Here is a 20,587-nt window from a genome sequence, read left to right on the forward strand (position 1 = left end):
CAATAATTTGTCTACCTGATGCAAAGAGCCAACTCATTTTGAAAGACCCTGATGCTGGGAAAGATTGAAGGTAGGAGGAGAAGGGAGCAGCAGGGGATAAGATGGCTAGATGGCATCACTGACTCAGTGGACATGAGTTTGAGCAAACTCCAGGAGATAGTGAAGAAATAGGTAAGCCTAGTGTGCTGCAGTCCATGGGGTGGCAAAGAATCAGAAATAACTTGGTTACTGAATAACAACAATCTCCCTCATGACAGCTATGATCACTTGACCCCTTCTCGCTCCTCCCAAAAAAGGAAGACAATTTATGAAAAATTTGCCTCAAAGTATTTTCCATCTGTTTTACTCGGAAGCTTGGCAAAGCTCCTTCTTTCAAGCTCCACCTTTATTGAACAATCCAGCTACAGCCAACCAAAAGCCCAGTAACCTATTAATACACTGTGCATCACAAGAGTCCATCCTCGAGTTATTCTCGGCATATTTCTGGAACTGTAGGATTCTTCCTTGGTAAATATAATTAATATAAATACAGCTTTTCTGCATGGTTTGATCCCAAGCCCATCTACCCACATGAATATCAGCCAGGTTACTAAAGCAAAAAGAGTTATTAGTGGCAATAATAACCTAATAACCTAACACAATTATTGGACCAATAAAACATGGTGGATGGTATTTTTACATAGTAATTCTATAAACCAAAAATATAAATAAATGTTATAGGCTATTGGAACCCAGAGATGCTTTCTGAGGGTGGAGGTTTTAAGAGGATCAAATATCAAGAATTGTTTGACATGGACCTGATACACTCCTGGACATTTTTGACAGGACCAAATTTTGGTGTGGACCAAATGTCTCAGCGAACATTTTGGACAGGACCAAAAGTCCACTTATCAACAGCTCATAACTAGCCTTTGTAAAAGACTTCATGATTTTCTCTTTTATGAATTTACTCTAATTTATGGAACCATTCTCTTTTTATTAGAAAGTTAGGTCATTTTCAGTTGTTCATTACTTTAAATAATGCTGCAACAAATATGCTGGCTCATAGCTCTTTAGTTCCATCTCAAATCACTTTTGTAGGATAAATTTTTACAAATGAATCATTAGGTTAAAGCACCTGAGAATTTTCTTAAAGTTCTTGAAATATAGGGGCCAAACTGCTCTCTGAAGTGATTGCACCAATTATAGTCCCATTTGCAGAAACCAAAACTGATTTTAGCTATAATAAGGTTTTTATATTGGTCAAAATTTGTTGCCTCTTATTATTTCTATGGATTCTGATCTTTTTTTCTTAGTACTTAAAACTTATAAGTCTTTTTGCTTATTTGTTGAATATAAGCCTCTCATTAACAGTAACCCTGGTGAAAATAAGAAATGAGTCTATTTTTTTTTTCACCATTACACAGCCAGGTCTAACATAGGGTCTAACAGAGATCACTGTATTTATGTTTCCTGAATAAAGGGAGAAATTTGTTCAGTAGAGGATTATTTTTCTGAACATTTAAAAAACAGAATCAACTAAACAAGATAATAGGTCTGAAAGAATTTTTTAAATAATCGTTTGTTGTTTTTTTTTTTTAGTTTTCTTCATAATAAAAGATGTATTTGCTCTAGGATCCAGCGTGTGATCTAGTGCCAGGCTCTGAGAAAGTAGGCAGTAATGTCACAGCAGCCCAAACTTTCTGAGATGCACAAGGTATTGTAGATTGCAGGAACCTCCCACTATACTCTCATGGTGGAAAGTGAGGAAAGGGAGGAAGAGTGGAGGAGTGGCCTCATCATTTACACAAAAGTTGTGATGGTTCTATCAGGTACTTATAAGTATAACCCATACGAAGCAAAGACTACAGTCTTGGAAGCCAGCCTCCTTCTTAAAAAGAAACAACACTCACAAAATCATTAAAGGATAATGATAATTTTTGCAACCAAAACAAAAATTATTAGACACAAATTGTGGGATGGTCCCATATGTAACTGAATTGCTTTCTCCCACTATTTGTGTGTTTGTGTGTGTGTGTTTATTCAAAGGATGAGCTTAACTCTTGCCATTGGGTAAAATCCTTGACTGCTCCATGAATTTCCTGGCCCTTTGTGATATTATTGATAGTCACTTAAACTGAACATAGCTAATGGTCAGTTTAAGTTGCTGAGTCTTGATTCAAAAACCAGAACACCCAGTCCAATACATATGGAGCACACACTTCAATTTTCCTGGCTTCAGCTAGGGCCTTGTATAAGGTTTCTTCAAGGACCTCCTTTAAGGAAGGGAATGTAGTGTATTTTTTCTCTCTCCCAAAAATCTCCTCTCCAACTTCTAGGTTTTGTTATTAATTTCGAGGAAATGAGGCATGAGCAGAGAGGAAGAGTAGTAAGGATACAGGCATTTTTTTACTTGTGTAACTGTGGCTATATAACTCTGGGTTTTCTGGGTCCTGGTAAATGTGTGAAGCAATCTTTCTCCTGCAGCCACTGATGCACCCTGCTCTGATGTGCTCTTCCAAGTGAACTGTGTTTTTACAGAATTCAAGTCCTGATTTCATAGGCAAAGTCCTGTGTTGCTCCAGCTGCCCCCTGCTTCCCCACTCTAGGACTCTCTCCATGTTCCACTGATCTTCCAGGCAGTTTTTCTGCTTCTGCTGCTGCTGCTGCTGCTAAGTCGCTCCAGTCGTGTCCAATTCTGTGCGACCCCATAGATGGCAGCCCATCAAGCTCCTCCAATCCTGGGATTCTCCAGGCAAGAACACTGGAGTGGGTTGCTATTTCCTTCTCCAATGAATGAAAGTGAAAAGTGAAAGTGAAGTCGCTCAGTCGTGTCCAACTCTTAGCGACCCCATGGACTATAGCTTATGAGGCTCCTCCATCCATGGGATTTCCCAGGCAAGAGTACTGGAGTGGGGTGCCATTGCCTTCTCCGCAGTTTTCCTGAGCCAGAATCAAATAGCTTCAGCCAGTGTTCCCTGCCTTTCCCCACCCATAGCATACATCTGATTTTTCTGAAAAGCACTTATAGATCTTTTGCTCCCACAAGTGGGTCACAGTGCAAGAGCTCCTCTCCTTTGCTTTCACCAGTGCAGCAGAGACACTTGCTTTTCTCTTCTGACCATGCAGGAGGTGGCATCTGTCCTTGTACTCAGTAATCTTGTGGAAGTCTTCACCCTCTGGTTGAAGGAAGGAGACAGGCAGACCCTATATTTCTACCCACTTCATTCACCTTGGAATTTGTATTTACTTCATAACTCTTTGGGGATATAAATGATGAAGATATCCTCATTAGGCACAGTGAAAAACCCAACATTGCCAAATACCTAAAGGCTTCCAAAGGTATACAACATTTTGAGCTAAAAGTGGTGGGGAGTGAGAGGATACTAAAGAAGAGGGATAAAGACCAGTTATGGTGGCTAGAACTGGAGAGGTGTGAGTGCTTGGTATCAAATGCTACACAGAAGCTGAATAGTTTGAGGACTGAAAGAAGGCCATTTGAAGAAAAAACTGGAAAACAGTGTCACTCTTTGAGAGAACTATTATGGTAAAGGTGTAGGAGCCAAAGTGAAAATATATGCACTTCTTTATCGCTGTCCCCAAGTTCACATCTGATACAAATTTAGGCATGGTAAAAGCAAGCACAAGTGTCTAAAATGGCTTTATTCAGTATGTTTCAGTCTTTTTCCCTTTTTTCCCCTAGAAGCACATCCTTATGATGTAAACCTGGCTTTCTTTTTCTATATCCATCCATTCACTGTACTATTTATTAGTTCACTTGTACGTCCAGGCCTCTAATAAGTCTCCAGCATAAGCCTCTCCCCTGGCTTTACATGCCTGGCCAAAATGAAGCTGTAAACACACACAGTGTGACAATCCTCTTCCTGTCCCATGTGCCTCTGTAATATCTACTGTGATCGTCTCAGAATAAAATTATCCCTTCACTGTTCAAGTTCTTTTTACATGCTCTCTTATGTTCATTTTCTTTCCATCTGCATATTTATCTCCTGAAATAGAGTTAAGACTTATACACTTGAGAGATGGACTGTGTCTGATGCAGTGTCTCCACACCAAGCTGTTCTGCCTTAATTTTAAACATTCCATTTTTTCCCCTTTTCTACAGGGCAAAGTCTAAAGCTCTGAGCATACCCTACAACTGCATTATGTTATAACTAGTTGTAACATAATTGGAGTTTTATGCTTCAAAGCTTTGCACATGCACAGATGGAAAGCAAACTCCTGGAATTCCCTTAGTAACCATGATTTAGGCTTAGTTGCTCAATACAGAAATATTAAATATTAATTGTGTGCCAGACCCCAGACACAAAGGAACTATCTTTAAGGAGCTTGCATCATGCTGCTTGTATTAGTTCTCTATTGCTGTTTTGAAAAAATAGCACAAGCTGAGTGTCTTTAAAACAGCGCAATTATTATCTCAGAGTTCTGGAGACTAGAAGTCTGAAATTGTTTTCACCAGGCTCAAAACCAAGGTGTTGGTGGGGCTATATTCCTTCTGGAAATTCTTAGGGAAAATCTGTCTCCTTGCTTTTCCCAGATTCTAGAGGCTGCGTGTGTTCCTTGGCTTCTGGCCTCCTTCCATTCTCGAAGCCAGCACTCAAGCGTTTAGACCATATATCGCATTACTCCAACTTTGTTTCCACCATCACATCTTTTCTGACTCCATCTTTTCTGTCTTCTTTTCCACTACTTTTAAGGACCCTTGTGGCTTCATTGGACCCACTTGGATAACCCAGGAAATTTTCCTTATTTTAAAATCAATTGAATATCAACCTTAATTCTCCAGTAGCCTATAATGCTACACATTCACAGATTCTAGGGCTTGGTACGTGGACATCTTTGGGGAGCGTTATTCTACCCACCGTACTGATAGAGCTAGCCTGTGATACATCAGTAATGTAAACTATTTTAAGATGTAAGTGAAGTCTGTATAGAAAGAAGTAGAGCAGGAAAGACAGAAACTATCCTGTGATCATTTCTGCCTGGTGGAGGGTCAGATATTACTCTAAAATGAGAAGTCATTGAAGTTACAGTCTAAAAAAAGATATAATTTCTTACCAGGCTGAAGAGATGAAATAGAGAAAAGTAACTCTCAGCAAACACGACAGCAGGAGCAAAAATGCTTATTCATGAAACAGCATGACAAGTTAATGCAAATTGAAAGAATTTTAAACACTGTGCAAGAATGAAGCATACCAAGAAATGAAATTAGAGAAGAAAGCAGAGGCTGTTTAAGGGAAACCCTTGCACTATACATTAAAAAGGTGGGAATTTGCCTTACAAATAACTAACCCTTGAGAAGTTTTTAGCAATAAATCAGTATGATAAGGTTGGTGTTTTTAGAACAATTACTCTAACCAAGATTAACACAGGACTGGAGGTAAGAAATTCAGTCAAGATATGACAGCCTGAACTTAGGGAGTGGCAGTGAGGAGGGAAAAACAATTTGATGAAAAAATAATGAGTAGAATTTGTTAAACTTGGTGACTGGATGTATACAGTAAAAGAGGAGAACGTTTCCAGGATGAGTCACAGGATTTGTTTTGAATGACTGGTATGATCCAGTGAAAAGGGATCATAAAGATGAAGAGCATGTAAGAGAAGGTTTAGTTCTATTTATTTTAAGATACTTGTAGGAAATCCAATTATAATTCCCAGGAGGTTAGTTAGTTGTACTAATCTAGAAATAAGACACATATGGGCTAGAAATTTAGATATAAGAGACATTATTATACAGATGCTAGTTGAAGCAATGAGTATAAAGTAAGAGGAAAAGCTGGCCAAGGACAGAACCCTGGGTAACACCCACATTTATAGGATGGATAGAACAAAGGATGCAACTAAGGAAGCTAACAAATACTGAGGAATATGAGGGGAAGCTTAGAAACAGGTAAAAAACTGCCACGGAAGTCAAAGGAGGAAAGGATTTCAAGGAGAGTAATCAATAGTGTCAAGCATCAGAAGAAGGTCAACTAAGAAGATGATGATTAAAGCCCACTGGACTTGGTGATTAGGAGAACACTGCTGACCTTTGCTAGTTCCATGGGAGAGATGGAAGAGAAACCTCATTGCAGTGAGTTAAAGAATAAACTGATGGTAAGCAAGCTAAGACTATGCTTTCAGTGTTATTAGCTTTGAAGGAAAAGTCGGCAATAATTCGAATCAAGAGGTTTGTTTTCTATTGCAGATAAATACACAAGGATTTCAAATCCTCACGAAAATCTTTCCAAATTGCTTCAAAAAGAATTGAGTGCTCCTCTGAACTCCCATAAAACAGCACATACCATTGTGAACTTCTCAATAACATATAATATCCTGCTCCAAGAGGTCAATAAACATTTTAAATGAATAAGTAAATGAATGATCCAATGAGTGAAAATTTCTTTATTGGTTGACTGAAATTTGGAACTCAAAAACGATGACATATGCTGGTCGAAAAATAAATTTCAGTGATGTTGTTTGCTCACTGGACACCAAGAAATATGATGCTTAGGCAGTATTCAATATATTTCTTTATAACCAACAAGCAATAACTGGCAGAACATTTCCTACCTTAGGGATTTAATTTTCATTACCACGCTCTCTTTATTGCTCACACTACCCTTTGTGATAAGTAATCTGAAGTTAAAGAGGATTAGAGAGGTGATTCTTTGGAGAGAATTTCACAATTCTTGCTGCCTGACCCTTACTAGCCTCAAGGAATAAGTGGGACTACTTTATTTCCACGTTAAACCCAGTGAGAGGAGGACTTCCTTGACACCCGTTGGAGGATTTGGCATATTTCCCCTAAAGTCTGAGGTATTTGTCACCTAAGAAAGACTAAAGGGAGAAGAGATACCTGCTTAGAGAAACAGAGAAGAGGAGGGCACTAAATTCAGATGCACTTCTGCCAATGGTTAGATGAGAATATGCTTTGTGAGTACAAGCTGCAGAAGGTCCCCAACCACACTGTGTGGGGTTGTCCAACAGACAAAGACTCAGGATATGCAGCAAATGATGAGCCAGAAGAGAGGCATTTCCAATGCCAACAGAACAGAAACAGTTGGGATCCAGAGTGTGGTGGGAATGTATGAAATAAAACAATAGAAGCAAGTAGTGGAGGATTCAAGAGACATTTTAAAAGCAGAATAAACAGAACTTGATGACCTAATAACTGGGGCATATAGGTGAACAGATCAAAGGATGGCACTCAGGTAACGTGTGATGCCACATACAAATATCAGGCAGACAGAACATCAGATTGGAAGGAGAGAAAACAAAAAGTAAGCTCATTTTAGATATGTTTTCATCATCGATGCTTTCTTTAGTCATAAAGCAGGAGCAGTTAGTATCTCAACATCGTGCAGCCAGACTTGCTTTTTTTTATCATTGCGATAAGAATACTAAACAGGAATCTACCCTCTTAACACATTTTAATTGCATAATCCAGTATTGTTGTGTGACTATAGGTACAATGACATACGGTAGATCTCTAGAATATATTTTTTTAGTATGTAACTGAAGCTTTATACCCATTGAATAACAGCTCTCCATTAAAACCCTTAAATTTCAGTCCAAGAAAACTCTCTTCCTGGCTTGTAAACAGCTGCCTTCTTGCTGTGACCTCACATGGTAGAGACAGGAAATGTGGGTGTCACTTCCTCTTCTTATAAGGGCACTAGTCTCATCGTGATGCTATCCTGGTGGCTCAGCTGGTAAAGAATCTGCCTGCAATGCAAGACCTGGGTTCAATCCTTGGGTTAGGAGGATCCCCTGGAGGAGGGCATGGCAACCCACTCCAGTATCCTGGCCTGGAGAATTCCATGGACAGATGAGTCTGGTGGGCTACAGTCCATGGGGTCGCAGAGTGGGACATGACTGAGTGACTAAGCACAGTCCCATCATGAGTGCTCCATCCTCGTGACTTCATCTAAACAAATACTTGGTCCCAAAGGCCCCACCTCCTAATACTATCTTATTGGGCACTAGAGCTTCAGCATATGAATGGGGAGGGGGAACACAAATACTCACTCTATGCATTCTTCTTCTTCCTTTCTTCTCAAGTTTGACATATGTCCTGGAGAGGAAGTTGGAGAGGAAATTAAATATCATTCTTGAAATGGGCCCGGAGGTCAAGGGAGGACAGGTCATACTTAATCATAATAATCTCTCCTCTGTAACTTCCAATATGATATAATCCATGTCAACACTCCTTCATATGTGTGCTCAGGTCCCCAAGATTACCCAACAGTAATTCTCTTTTCCTGAATGCCAAGTGCCCTTTGAGATTTACAAGCTTACTCTCAGATTTCTCAAGCTCTTCCTCTGAGCTCAAAAACTATCTATGAATAAGTTCTAAGGACATAACATACAGCATGCTGACAACAGTTAATGATACTGTATTGCATATTTGAAAGATGCTAAGAAAGCAGGTTTCAAAAGTACTCATGAATGCACGCATGCTAAGTTGCTTCAGTCCTGTTCAACTCCTTGCTACCCCATGGACTGTAGACTGCCAGGCTCCCCTGTTCATGGAATTCTCTAGGGAAGGATACTGGAGTGTGTTTCCATGCTGTCCTCCAGGGGATCTTCCCAACCCAGGGATTGAACCTGAGTGTCCTGCATTGGCAGACTAGCGCTACCTGGGAAACCCTTAAAAGTATGCACCAACACACACACAAAAAATGTGTAACTATAGGAAGTGATAGATATGTTAACTGGCATTATTGTGGTAATCATTTCAAAACACATACATATATTAAATCATTGAATCATTTATACCTTAAATTTACACAATTGTTGTTTCTCAGTGGCTAAGTTGTAGCAGACTTTTTGTGACCCCATGAAATGCAGCACACCAGGCTTTCCTGTCCTTCACTATATCCTGGAGTCTGCTCAACCTCATGTCCATTGAGTCAGTGGTGCCATCCAATCATCTCTTCTTCTGTTGTCCCTTCTTATTTTGTCCTCAAACTTATACAATGTTATATGTCAACTGTACATAATAAAGCTTGGGGAAAAAGAATTCTGTAGTTTTCCTCACATCATACTGTAATGGATAAATTTGTACTGGAATAAAAACTTTTCCTTGACCCTCTTAGGGTCCTTGGCTGGATCTCAAAATTAGACCAACAAAGACTAAAGAGATAAACCAAAGGAGAAAATCATATAAACATACTTAATATAAATTTCACATGATACAGGAGGCTTCATAAGGAAATGAAGACTTGAAGACCAGTTTAAATCTGAGTGATTTTTTGCTAGGTTTGATGAAGAGTGGAAAGTCACAGAAAGATGTGATAGGATGAAATCGAGCTAATGGTAATAATCTCAGCAACTCCTGTACTTTCAGATTCCTCTCTCCGTTTCTTCTTCTTCAGAGACAAGAATGCTTCTTTCTTCTAAATATAGGACAGACACATCTCATATGACGGTTTTATAACATATAAGAAGGTCAGAAACTTCTTGCTGCACATGCCATTTCTCAAATCTGTCAGTTTGAAATATTCAATACCCCATGGTGCCATATTGGGAGGGCAGTGTGTTTTGAATCCCACCACCTCGTAAGGCCCATCTCCTAGGTGCTTCTCAATCTTGGTTGCTCTTTGGCTGTAACAAAATTCTGGCCTCAGACTTCGACATCCTTCACACAGCCTTCCCAGGCTACATGCTGGAAAGCAAAGTACAGTTTTCTTGCTCTGAGATTCCCCTCATAAGGACCTGGGTTTATATTTTCTACCTACCCATGCCCAAGGATCCTATGATAATAGAGGACACTGTGCAGAATGACCATCGACTGCCTTTTCACTCTACTCCTCCTCCACAGGAGACAAAAATTCTTTGACGTACTCCAGGAAGAGTGTATAGCCCCTTTCCTAGAAGGAGTGGAAGCAGGAGACTAATTAGGAGCCCAAATCCTGATTCTTAATGCTGAAAAAACATTTTTCATTGAGGAATTTTACCCACCTTCAAATTGGCACAATACTATCTGGAGAAGCTGGGAGGCTCACATTTTGAATCTGTTCTCTCCACATTTTCGCTTCCCTGAGAAAGGTAATAGCATGGCCATACTACTGCCTAAATGTTGGGGAAAGGAAATGTTAGCGAAGAATCTTCAGTTAAAATCTCAGAATTTTGTCTGAGTTATATCATAGGTCCACATAGCAGCCCTTTTGTCGCTGTGGCCACACAAATGTGGCTCAGGCTTTGATCGGTTTTCCACACTTCCCCAATAGCTCAGTGGTAAAGAATCCACCTGCAATGCAGGAGACGTAGGCGATGTGGGCTTGATCCTTGGGTTGGGAAAGTCCCTTGGAGAAGGAAATGGCAACCCACTTCAGTATTCTTGCCTGAAAAATCCCCATGGACAGAAGAGCCTGATGTGCTACAGTCCATAGGGTAGCAGAGTCAGACATGATTTAGAGACTAAACAAACACTTTAAAAAGCCATGTTTCCTAGCTCCCACCCAGTGACGTGAGGATCTACTGCCTTATTAAAACTTTCAGTATGTCAATAATTAAGTAATCAGGATCACTGTGTCTCTGAGCCAGAAATGGAGACTAAATCTCCCAGATCATTGCGTTTAGAGAGGTCCAGGTGAGCACTTTTCCCCATAACATCCATCCCTGCCATCCTCGAGAAAATATTTTAAATGTTATTTTTTAATGGAATTAAGAAAACGTTTATCCCATTTCCTTTCACAAAGGAACAGTCAACCTCACACCGAGGGGCTGATGCTGTCAAGTCTCTACTTGGAGGACACTACAGAAGGATCGAGCCCCCTCTCTGGCTGTCTCTCTCCCTCACACTCACCCTCTGGATTGTCAGGAAAATTCTCTGTGCCTCTCTTCAAAGGCACCTGTGAACTCCTGACCTAATTGTTCTAATGGCATTCCCAAGCTCCCCTGCTCAAGGCCAGAGAAATCACAGCCCTTTGGACCTCTGGCTAGTAATTCATGGTGCTTAGTCAAACTCCCTCCCCCATGCCTCCAGCCCCTCCTGCTGCCCCTCTCCCTCCTGTCCCCTTGCTCTCTGGCTCTTCTCCTTCCTCACACCAGTCTGAAGCAGCTTGATCACCTGCCAACCGGTATTGATTTTTGCTTCCCAATCTCCAGGCTGGATGGAAAGAAAAGATTAAAAACAGTTTGTCAGTTTGAAGTTGAATAAGAATTCGGCACAAGGGACATCTTAGAAATGTGAGGAAGTGGCGGGGGAGGTTGAGAGTGTAGGCAGTCAAGGCCAAAGCAAATCTTAAGGGATTTTAACCCTTTGTCCCAACCAGCCCCAGAATTTCTGAGGCAGGATTGAGCTATAACCCTGCTGCACACTCCCCTTTTGCTGTGTCTCATGCACTCAGATCCTCTCGTGGTTTTCTTTTAGCCCACAATATCAGCATAGATTTGGTTGGGACTGGCCCAAGTTCTTGGCTTCTCTGGTGGCTCAGATGGTAAAGAATCTGCTTGCAATGCAGGAAGACCTGGGTTTGATCCCTGGATTAGGAAGATCCCCTGGAGAAGGGAATAGTTACCCACTCCCCTATTCTTACCTGGAAAATTCCATGGACAGAGGAGCCTGGCAGGTTACAGTCCATGGGGCTGCAAAGAGTCTGACAACACTGAGCAACTAACACTTTAACTTTTTCATCCCAAGTCCTAGGACAGGGCCCTCATCAGCTCAACTTATACCTCCTGTCAGGTCAAGTGGACCCTACCAAGAGGTAGTGTCTACAACTTCTCAGTTGTAGGGGTCACTGGGCCTGTACATCTGAGCTCTGCCAGGGGACTCTGTTAGTATTCATGGAGCAGGGTTTGTTGCTGTCCTTTTCCAGACAGATTGGGGAGACCAGAGAAATTTTCCTTTCAAAAAAATGAGTACCATTGACTCATGAAGGATCTTTTTGGGTTCTTTCTCAGAGGTAGAGATGACGAATGATTTACAAGCATCAGTAGAAAATCGGAAGCGCCAGAGCACAGACAAACAACATGTGAAGTGAAATTCAGGGTACTAAAATTTGACTCAGTCAACAGCCAGGTTACTTACCAGTCAGCTAAGAGCTCAGGGGCTAAGCTAAAGAAGGAAGTTCACCTTTCTCTCCCATGTAAGCGTAACAGTTAAAACCAGGTCAGACCAACTTGCAGCCAAGGAAAACGGAAATGGGAGATATCTGCACAATAATGAAGACTATGTCAGTTATTCAAAACAAAGCTCACTGATGGGATCCAATTCCCTTTTCTTTCCCAGTTCATTTCCACAGGATTTGGTATCAGTGATTTGTGCAGTGTACAGCATAATCAGACAAAGATCAGTCTTGTTAACAAGTCTGGATGGTGGGCTCTTCTAATGATTTTGCTGTTTGTACACTTATATTTGTGTGTCTCTAATTAGCAACTATATTCTACCTTATCCAAATGGTCTTTTTGTGTAAAATGTAATATTTAGCAGTGTTCTATAAGTCAGAATCTCATGAAGACAACAAAATATGTGAAGAATGATTAAAATGATGCTGAATATTAGGAATTCTACTCCATTTATTCAAAGTATTTAGGCAAAATCAATAATTAATAGGAATCTCTAGCTCATCCTCACCACGCTTGCTATGGGAGGGTTTCTGGTCCAGATAGCTTTCTATTTGTTTCACACTTTCTTTGTTTCATGCCATAGGCTTTGCTATGTCAGTTAATTTTCCCAAAATCTTTAATATTTGACTCAGATTTATTTTTTGCACATGTTCCAGCTGTCATCTTCAAGTCCTAACTGTTTCACTGGGAAGCTGAATTTTCATTGCTTGAAATTACAGCATACTATAAAGCCACAATAATATAAACATTATAATACTAGTGTAAGATATCTAGTGAAACAGAATTCCAGGGAAAAAAAGCTGGCATTCTAAAATATTAAAGAAGTATGATTTTTCAACCAACTAGTTCTGGGAAAATTAGTTAACTCTTAAGAAAACATAAATTAAACGCTCTTTAATAGCAAAGTAAACTCTAGTTAAACTATCTAGAACTACATATGAAATAAGACATAATGAAATTATAAGTAATATAATTAATATTTTTAAAGCATAAAGAAAGAAGAAGAAACAATAACATATATATTCAAACTTTTGCACATGAAAAAATAATTACTGAAAACAAAAAAGCAAATGGGAAAGTGGGGAAATATTTTAACTTACATGAGAAATAAAAAGGTTAACATTCCTACTACTTACAGACTAACATCCCTAATATAAAAATAATTCTTAAATAACAAGAAAAGTACATAAAAAAAGAATAAAAGGTTTGCAGAATGAATATATTTACACATCAGTACATTCATAATGCATCAGTTCAGTTCAGTTCACTCACTCAGTCGCATCCAACTGTTTGCCCATGAATTGCAGACGCCAGGCCTCCCTGTCCATCGCCCACTCCCAGAGTTCACTCAAACTCTTGTCCATCCAGTCGGTGATGCCATCCAGCCATCTTATCCTCTGTCGTCTCCTTCTCCTCCTGCCCCCAATACCTCCCCGCATCAGAGTCTTTTCCAGTGAGTCACACACATACAATATAAAACCAAAACCATGAAAATACAGTCAACCTCATGATTGATCAAAAATGTGCAATTTTTTAAAGAAAAAAATAATATTTTATTTATCAAATGGTAAAGTTTTTCAAAGAGATAATTCCAATGTAAGAGTAGATTTGAGGAAGAAATTTACTGTATTATTTTAGTTGAATTATAAATTACAGTAACAAATTTTATATAATTTAAAATTATGTAACATCACAAACTTCTAAATAATCTCCTACACAATTTTATATATAATATACTATATTATATAAACATTGTGAAAAAGCAAGTACAGAAGTGCAGGTTTAAAATAAAAAGAAATTTTATAAATAACTGTAGTGTCTAATAAGTTAATTATGTTCCATTGCATTTCATATGTTGCCATTAAAACTCTCGTTTCAAAAGAATATTTGATGAAATGAAAACAATTGACCAGTATATTGGCAATGTATTGTAGAATTAAGGTGGGTTGTAAAATAATCCTGCAGTATTAATCCAATTTTCAAAATATGTGTGTGTGTGTTGTTCTTGTTGTTTAGTTGCTAAGTCGTGTCTGACTCTTTTATGACTCTACCGACTCCTCTGTCATGGACCTTCCCAGGCAAGAATACTGGAATGGGTAGCAATTTTCTTCTCCAGGGATCTTCCTGACCCAAGGATCGAACCCATGTCATCTCCTGCATAGGCAGGTGGATTCTTTACCACTGAGCCACCTGGAAAATTCATGTGTGTGTACATGAAGTTATTAATAAAACTACCAATAAGGGCTATTTACTAAAGAATATCTTAAGATTTTTTCTATATTTATATCTATATTGTTATCTATATTTTCTGAATAAAAAAGTTATAACCTTTGTAATAAGAGAAAAAATCCTATTTTAAGATCCCAATTATTTAATCTGAAACACTTTGATAATAACATTTGAGAGTTCTCAGGTTTGAGGGGGGTGAGAAAACTATGTTTCTAAAAACAAGTAGTTTTATTATTTTTTTAAATACTTAAATACAGTCCATTTAATTGGAGATACAAATATTTTACCACTGGTGATTTCTGCATGCTACCTTAAAATTTCTAGGAAGCAGGGACTATGAATAGTCAATTCTGGCATCTAAGGTGTGATTTTAAAGAAATTTTAAAAAAGAATTTTAAAGAAATTTTAAAGAAGAATTTCCAAATTATGAAAGATTTTAAATTGTTAGATAATAAACACATATGCTTTTCCTGTATAAAGCGAAAGTAAAGTAACTCAGCAATGTCCAACTCTTGGCGACCTCATGGCTCCTCCATTGATGGGATTTTCCAGGCGAGAGTACTAGAGTGGGCTGCCATTTCCTTTTCCCAGGGATCTTCCCAACTCAGGGATTGAATCCAGGTCTCCTGCACTGCAGACTAATGCTGTACCATCTGAGCCACCAGATATAAGCAAATATCAAACTATAACTCAACAGCTAAAAACTTACTTTGCAAAGTTTGATTTTGAATATGTAGATTCAAATAAAATACTTGAAACTTATTTGTGGAATAAAGGGTTGGCCACAGTAGCTCGGTGCCTCAGTTTTCCTTCTTTTTTGTTTTTAAGTATTTATTGAATTTGATACAATATTGCTTCTGCTTTGTTTTGGTTTTCAGGGGGGCAGGGACCTGAGGCATGTGGAAACCTTAGCTACCAGACCAGGGGTCGAACCCACACTCCCTGCATTGTAAGGCAAAGTCTTAACCTGTGGATCACCAGGAAAGTCCCTATACTTTGGCTTTTCTCATCTGACAAATGCATCAGTAATCACACCTCACAAGATTGTTGCAATGATCAAGTGTGTACATTCATGTAAAATCACTTTAACAGATATAATACATAGATAAATCTGTCGTAATTGATAAATATACATCTGTTTACTTTTTTCATTTTTATTACCTACTATGCATCAGGACATGATCCAAGAAGTCCATCCTAGAGGAAATCAGTCCTGAATATACACTGGAAGGACTGATGCTGAAGTTGAAACTCCAATACCTTGGCCACCTGATGCAAAGAACTGATTCATTGGAAAAGACCCTGATGCTAGCAAAGATTGAAGATGGAAAGAGAAGGGAATGACAGAGGATGAGATGGTTAGATGGCACCACTGACTTGATGGACATGAGTTTAATAAGCTCTGGGAATTGGTGATGGACAGGGAAGGCTGGTGTGCTGCAGTCAATGGGTTCACAAAGAGTTAGACACAACTGAGCAACTGAACTGAACTGATGCATCAGAAGCCTTATAGATATTTGGAAATCATTATTAAATAAAATCAAACAGTCCATCTCTTCATGGAACTTAACTTACATTTCAGCGAGAGAAGATAGGTAAGAAGCAAAGATGGATTTGAATTGGGATGGTTCTAAGTATTGTAAAGAAACTCAATTAATGGGTTGAGGAATGCAGGAAAATCTTACCTAAGAGAAAACAAAACAACTGGAAAAAATACTGTTTAAAACTATGGATGGAATTAAAGGACCAATATGATAGTAGAGATTTACCAGAGCAAGAGAACAGAGACCTGTAGAGTTGAGTGTTGTGTAGCTATCACTTTTTTATGGAGCTTTAGTAAATTCCAGAGTGGGTGCTAGGGACTGCACTATGATTTTGAAAGACACACACAGCTATTAGAGTCTGGGACCCAGCAAGTGAGAAGACTTTATCCTGAAAACTACCTTCCCCTCTTTGGGCTGATATCAAAAATGTCACACCCAAGAATGAGAATGAAATTACAAAAGACCACTCTTGAGGCGCCTTTAGCTCAGATTCTGATGGATTCAGTCTCTAGATTTGGACTAAGATGATGCTGAATTTCTATTACTTCCAAACCCTGACTGAGATAAATTAAAATCTTCTTGGAAGAATGTAAAAATATCTGATCTCAAATGATTGCTGTCAATAATTTTATAAATAAGATATTTGGCATAAAATCAAAAGTAACATGATAGGAAATCAGCTAAATTAAACAGAAGCCAACAGATAAGAGAAACAAGCCAGCCAGACACACCAGTACTGGAGATATTAAATAGTGACTTTAAAATAAAATGGTTGTTATTTTCACAGAACATGAATAAGATTGAGAATTTCAGCAGAGTTCTAGAAATCACAATATAAGAAAAGAAACCAAATGAAAATTCTGTAAAGCCAATATTAAGATTGGTTGAGTTGAGAAAAGGTTAGATACAGCCAATGAAAGAGTTCTAGAAATCACAATATAAGAAAAGAAACCAAATGAAAATTCTGTAAAGCCAATATTAAGATTGGTTGAGTTGAGAAAAGGTTAGATACAGCCAATGAAAAAAAATACATGAAATGGAGGGTAGGTGAAGAGAAAAATAATGATTCTAAATGTGTATATACCTTTAAAAAAAAGGATAAAGCTATGGAGAGCAAAAAGTGAAAGAACCAAAAGAAGAAGCAAAATTATTTGCTTCATTTTTAATATATTTAATTAAGAATACACAGAAGAACTATACAAAAAAGATCTTCATGACCAAGATAATCACAATGGCGTGATCACTAACCTAAAGCCAGATATCCTGGAATGTGAAGTCAAGTGGGCCTTAGGAAGGAAGCATCACTATGAACAAAGCTGGTGGAGGTGATGGAATTGCAGCTGAGCTATTTAAAATGCTAAAAGATGGGGACTCGCGCCGCGGCCGCGGAGACGTGAAGGCCTCCTCGCCGCGCCCCCCCACCCCCTGCCAGCCCCCCGGGTCCGCGCTCGACCTCGCTGTCCGCTCCCCCGGCCCCCATGGAGAAGACGGAGCTGATTCAGAAGGCCAAGCTGGCCGAGCAGGCCGAGCGCTACGACGACATGGCCACCTGCATGAAGGCCGTGACGGAGCAGGGCGCCGAGCTGTCCAACGAGGAGCGCAACCTGCTCTCGGTGGCCTACAAGAACGTGGTCGGGGGCCGCCGGTCCGCCTGGAGGGTCATCTCCAGCATCGAGCAGAAGACCGACACCTCGGACAAGAAGTTGCAGCTGATCAAGGACTACCGGGAGAAAGTGGAGTCCGAGCTGAGGTCCATCTGCACCACGGTCCTGGAATTGTTGGATAAGTATTTAATAGCCAATGCAACTAATCCAGAGAGTAAGGTCTTCTATCTGAAAATGAAGGGAGATTACTTCCGGTACCTTGCTGAAGTTGCTTGTGGAGATGATCGGAAACAAACGATAGATAATTCCCAAGGAGCTTACCAAGAGGCTTTCGATATAAGCAAGAAAGAGATGCAACCCACACACCCCATCCGGCTGGGGCTGGCTCTTAACTTTTCTGTGTTCTACTATGAGATCCTCAATAACCCGGAACTGGCCTGCACACTGGCTAAAACGGCTTTTGATGAGGCTATTGCAGAACTCGACACACTGAATGAAGACTCCTACAAAGACAGCACCCTCATCATGCAGCTGCTGAGAGACAACCTCACATTATGGACATCAGACAGTGCGGGAGAAGAATGTGATGCGGCAGAAGGGGCAGAAAACTGAGTGCATACAGGGTGTCACCTTTCTTCCCCTTGAAACCTTTTTACTCATCTCCATTCCTTACTCCATTTGGATTTCCTATAGCAAAGAAACCCATTCATGTGTATGGAATCAACTGTTTATAGTCTTTTCACACTGCAGCTTTGGGAAAACTCCATTCCTTGATTTGTGTTTGTCTTAGCCTTCCTGGTGTGCAGTTACTGCTGTAGAAAAGTATTAATAGCTTCATTTCATACAAACATAAGTAACTTCCAAACACTTATGTAGAAGACTAAAAATGTATCTGGTATTTAAGTAATCTGAACCAGTTCTGCAAGTGACTGTGTTTTGTATTACTGTGAAGATATGAAAATGTAGCTAATTACAATTTAAAGAGTGTTCTACATAACTTCTTAATTTCTACATTCCCTCCCTTACTCTTCTTCAGAGATTTCCTTTCAGTAAGCAACTTTTCCATCCTCTTAATGTATTCCTTTTTAGTAGGAATCCAGAAGTATTAGATTGAATGGAAAAGCATTCTACATTTTGGGGCTGGGGGATCACAGATTTAAATGCCTCCTGTATCATATGTGATGGAGGTCTTGTGTATCTGTGACAACAGGGAGTTTCCTTCTTCACTCTTCATTTGCTGCTGTTTAAGTTGACAACTTCCCTTCCCAATAAAAACTCACTTACACCTCCTGCCTTTGTAGTTCTGGTATTCACTTTACTATGTAATAGAAGTAGCATGTTGCTGCCAGAATACAACCATTGCTTTTGGCAAATTAAAGTGCATGTCATTTCTTAATACACTAGAAAGGGGGAAAAAAAGCACACAGTCCAGTCTAAAACATTAGTACTTTTCCATGCAGATTTGTGCACATGTGAGAGGGTGTCCAGTTTGTCTAGTGATTGTTATTTAGAGAGTTGGACCACTATTGTATGTTGCTAATCATTGACTGTAGTCCCAAAAAAGCCTTGTGAAAATGTTATGCCCTATGTAACAGCAGAGTAACATAAAATAAAAGTACATTGTATAAACCAAAAAAAAAAATAAATAAAAAAAATAAAATAAAATGCTAAAAGATGATGCTGTGAAAGTGCTGCACTCAATATCCCAGCAAATTTGGAAAACTCAGAAGTGGCCACAGGACTGGAAAATGTCAGTTTTCATTCCAATCCCAAAGAAAGGCAATACCAAAGAATTCTCAAACTACCACACAATTGCACTCATCTCACCCACTAGCAAAATAATGCTCAAAATTCTCCAAACCAGGCTTCAACAGTACATGAACTGAGAACATCCAGATGTTCAAGCTGGTTTTAGAAAAGGCAGAGGAACCATAGATCAAATTGCCAACATCAGCTGGATCATCAAAAGAGCAAGAGAGTTCCAGAAAAACATCTATTTCTGCTTTATTGACTATGCTAAAGCCTTTGACTGTGTGGATCACAAGAAACTGTGGAAAGTTCTGAAAGTGATGGGAATACCAGACCACCTGACCTGCCTCTTGAGAAATCTGTATACAGGTCAAGAAGCAACAGTTAGAGCTGGACATGGAGCAACAGACTGGTTCCAAATAGGAAAAGGAATATGTCAAGACTGTATATTGTCACTCTGCTTATTTAACTTATATGAAGAGTACATCATGAGAAACACTAGACTGGATGATTGTCGGGAGAAATATCAATAACCTCAGATATGCAAATGACATCACACTTCTGGCAGAAAGCAGAGAAAAACTAAAGAGCCTCCTGATGAAAGTGCTAGAGGAGAGTAAAAAAGTTAAAACTCAACATTCAGAAACCTAAAATCATTGGATCTGGTTCCATTGTTTCATGGCAAATAGATGGGGAAACAGTGGAAACAGTGACAGACTTTATTATTTTGAGCTCCAAAATCACTGCAGATGGTGACTGCAGCCATGACATTAAAAGATACTTGCTCCTTGGAAGAAAAGTTATGACCAACCTAGACAACATATTAAAAAGCACAGGCATTACTTTGCCAACAAAGGTCCATCTAGTCAAAGCTTTGGTTTTTCCAGTAGTCACGTATGGATGTGAAAGTTGGACTACAAAGAAAGCTGAGAACTGAAGAATTGATGCTTTTGAACTGTGGTGTGGGAGAAGACTCTTGAGAGTCCCAAGCTTGGACAGCAAGGAGATCCAACCAGTCCATCCTAAAGGCAATCAATCCTGAATATTCATTGGAAGGACAGATGCTGAAGCTGAAACTCCAATACTTTAGCCACCTGATATGAAGAGCTGCCTCATTTGAAAAGTTCCTGATGCTGGGAAAGATTGACTGTGGGAGGAGAAGGAGATAACAGAGGATGAGATGATTGGATGGCATCACCAACTCAATGGACATGAGATTGAGTAAGCTCCAGGAGTTGGTGATGGACAGGGAGGCCTTGGCATGCTTCCATGGGGTCACAAAGAGTCAGACATGACTGAGTGACTGAATTGAACTGAACTGACTGAATTCAGTAATTAATAGAAAAAATTAAATACCAATATAAAGTAGAATATTGAATAGCTAATTTTATACTAGGAAAGTGAAAG

At 39.3% G+C, this 20,587-nt stretch overlaps 1 protein-coding gene and 1 long non-coding RNA gene across 2 annotated transcripts in view; one reads left to right on the forward strand and one right to left on the reverse strand.

Moving 5' to 3' along the window:
• Positions 1–6,354: 6,354 nt before the first annotated feature.
• LOC138433982 (uncharacterized) overlaps positions 6,355–20,587 on the reverse strand; it is a 36,987-nt gene continuing 22,754 nt past the window's right edge. Inside the window, exons 2-5 of the long non-coding RNA XR_011254559.1 lie at positions 9,943–10,053; positions 9,720–9,851; positions 8,008–8,053; positions 6,355–7,704 (exon numbers count right to left, since the gene is read on the reverse strand). This is a non-coding gene — a long non-coding RNA (uncharacterized lncRNA). The remainder of the gene's footprint in view (positions 7,705–8,007; positions 8,054–9,719; positions 9,852–9,942; positions 10,054–20,587) is intronic.
• Positions 14,580–18,721, forward strand: LOC138433978 (14-3-3 protein theta). Its single transcript, XM_069577641.1, has one exon. It carries the CDS (start codon positions 17,306–17,308, stop codon positions 18,041–18,043), a length of 738 nt encoding a protein of 245 aa, XP_069433742.1. The 5' UTR covers positions 14,580–17,305; the 3' UTR covers positions 18,044–18,721.

Source organism: Ovis canadensis, chromosome 1, assembly GCF_042477335.2.
Source record: "Ovis canadensis isolate MfBH-ARS-UI-01 breed Bighorn chromosome 1, ARS-UI_OviCan_v2, whole genome shotgun sequence".
Taxonomy (NCBI): domain Eukaryota; kingdom Metazoa; phylum Chordata; class Mammalia; order Artiodactyla; family Bovidae; genus Ovis; species Ovis canadensis.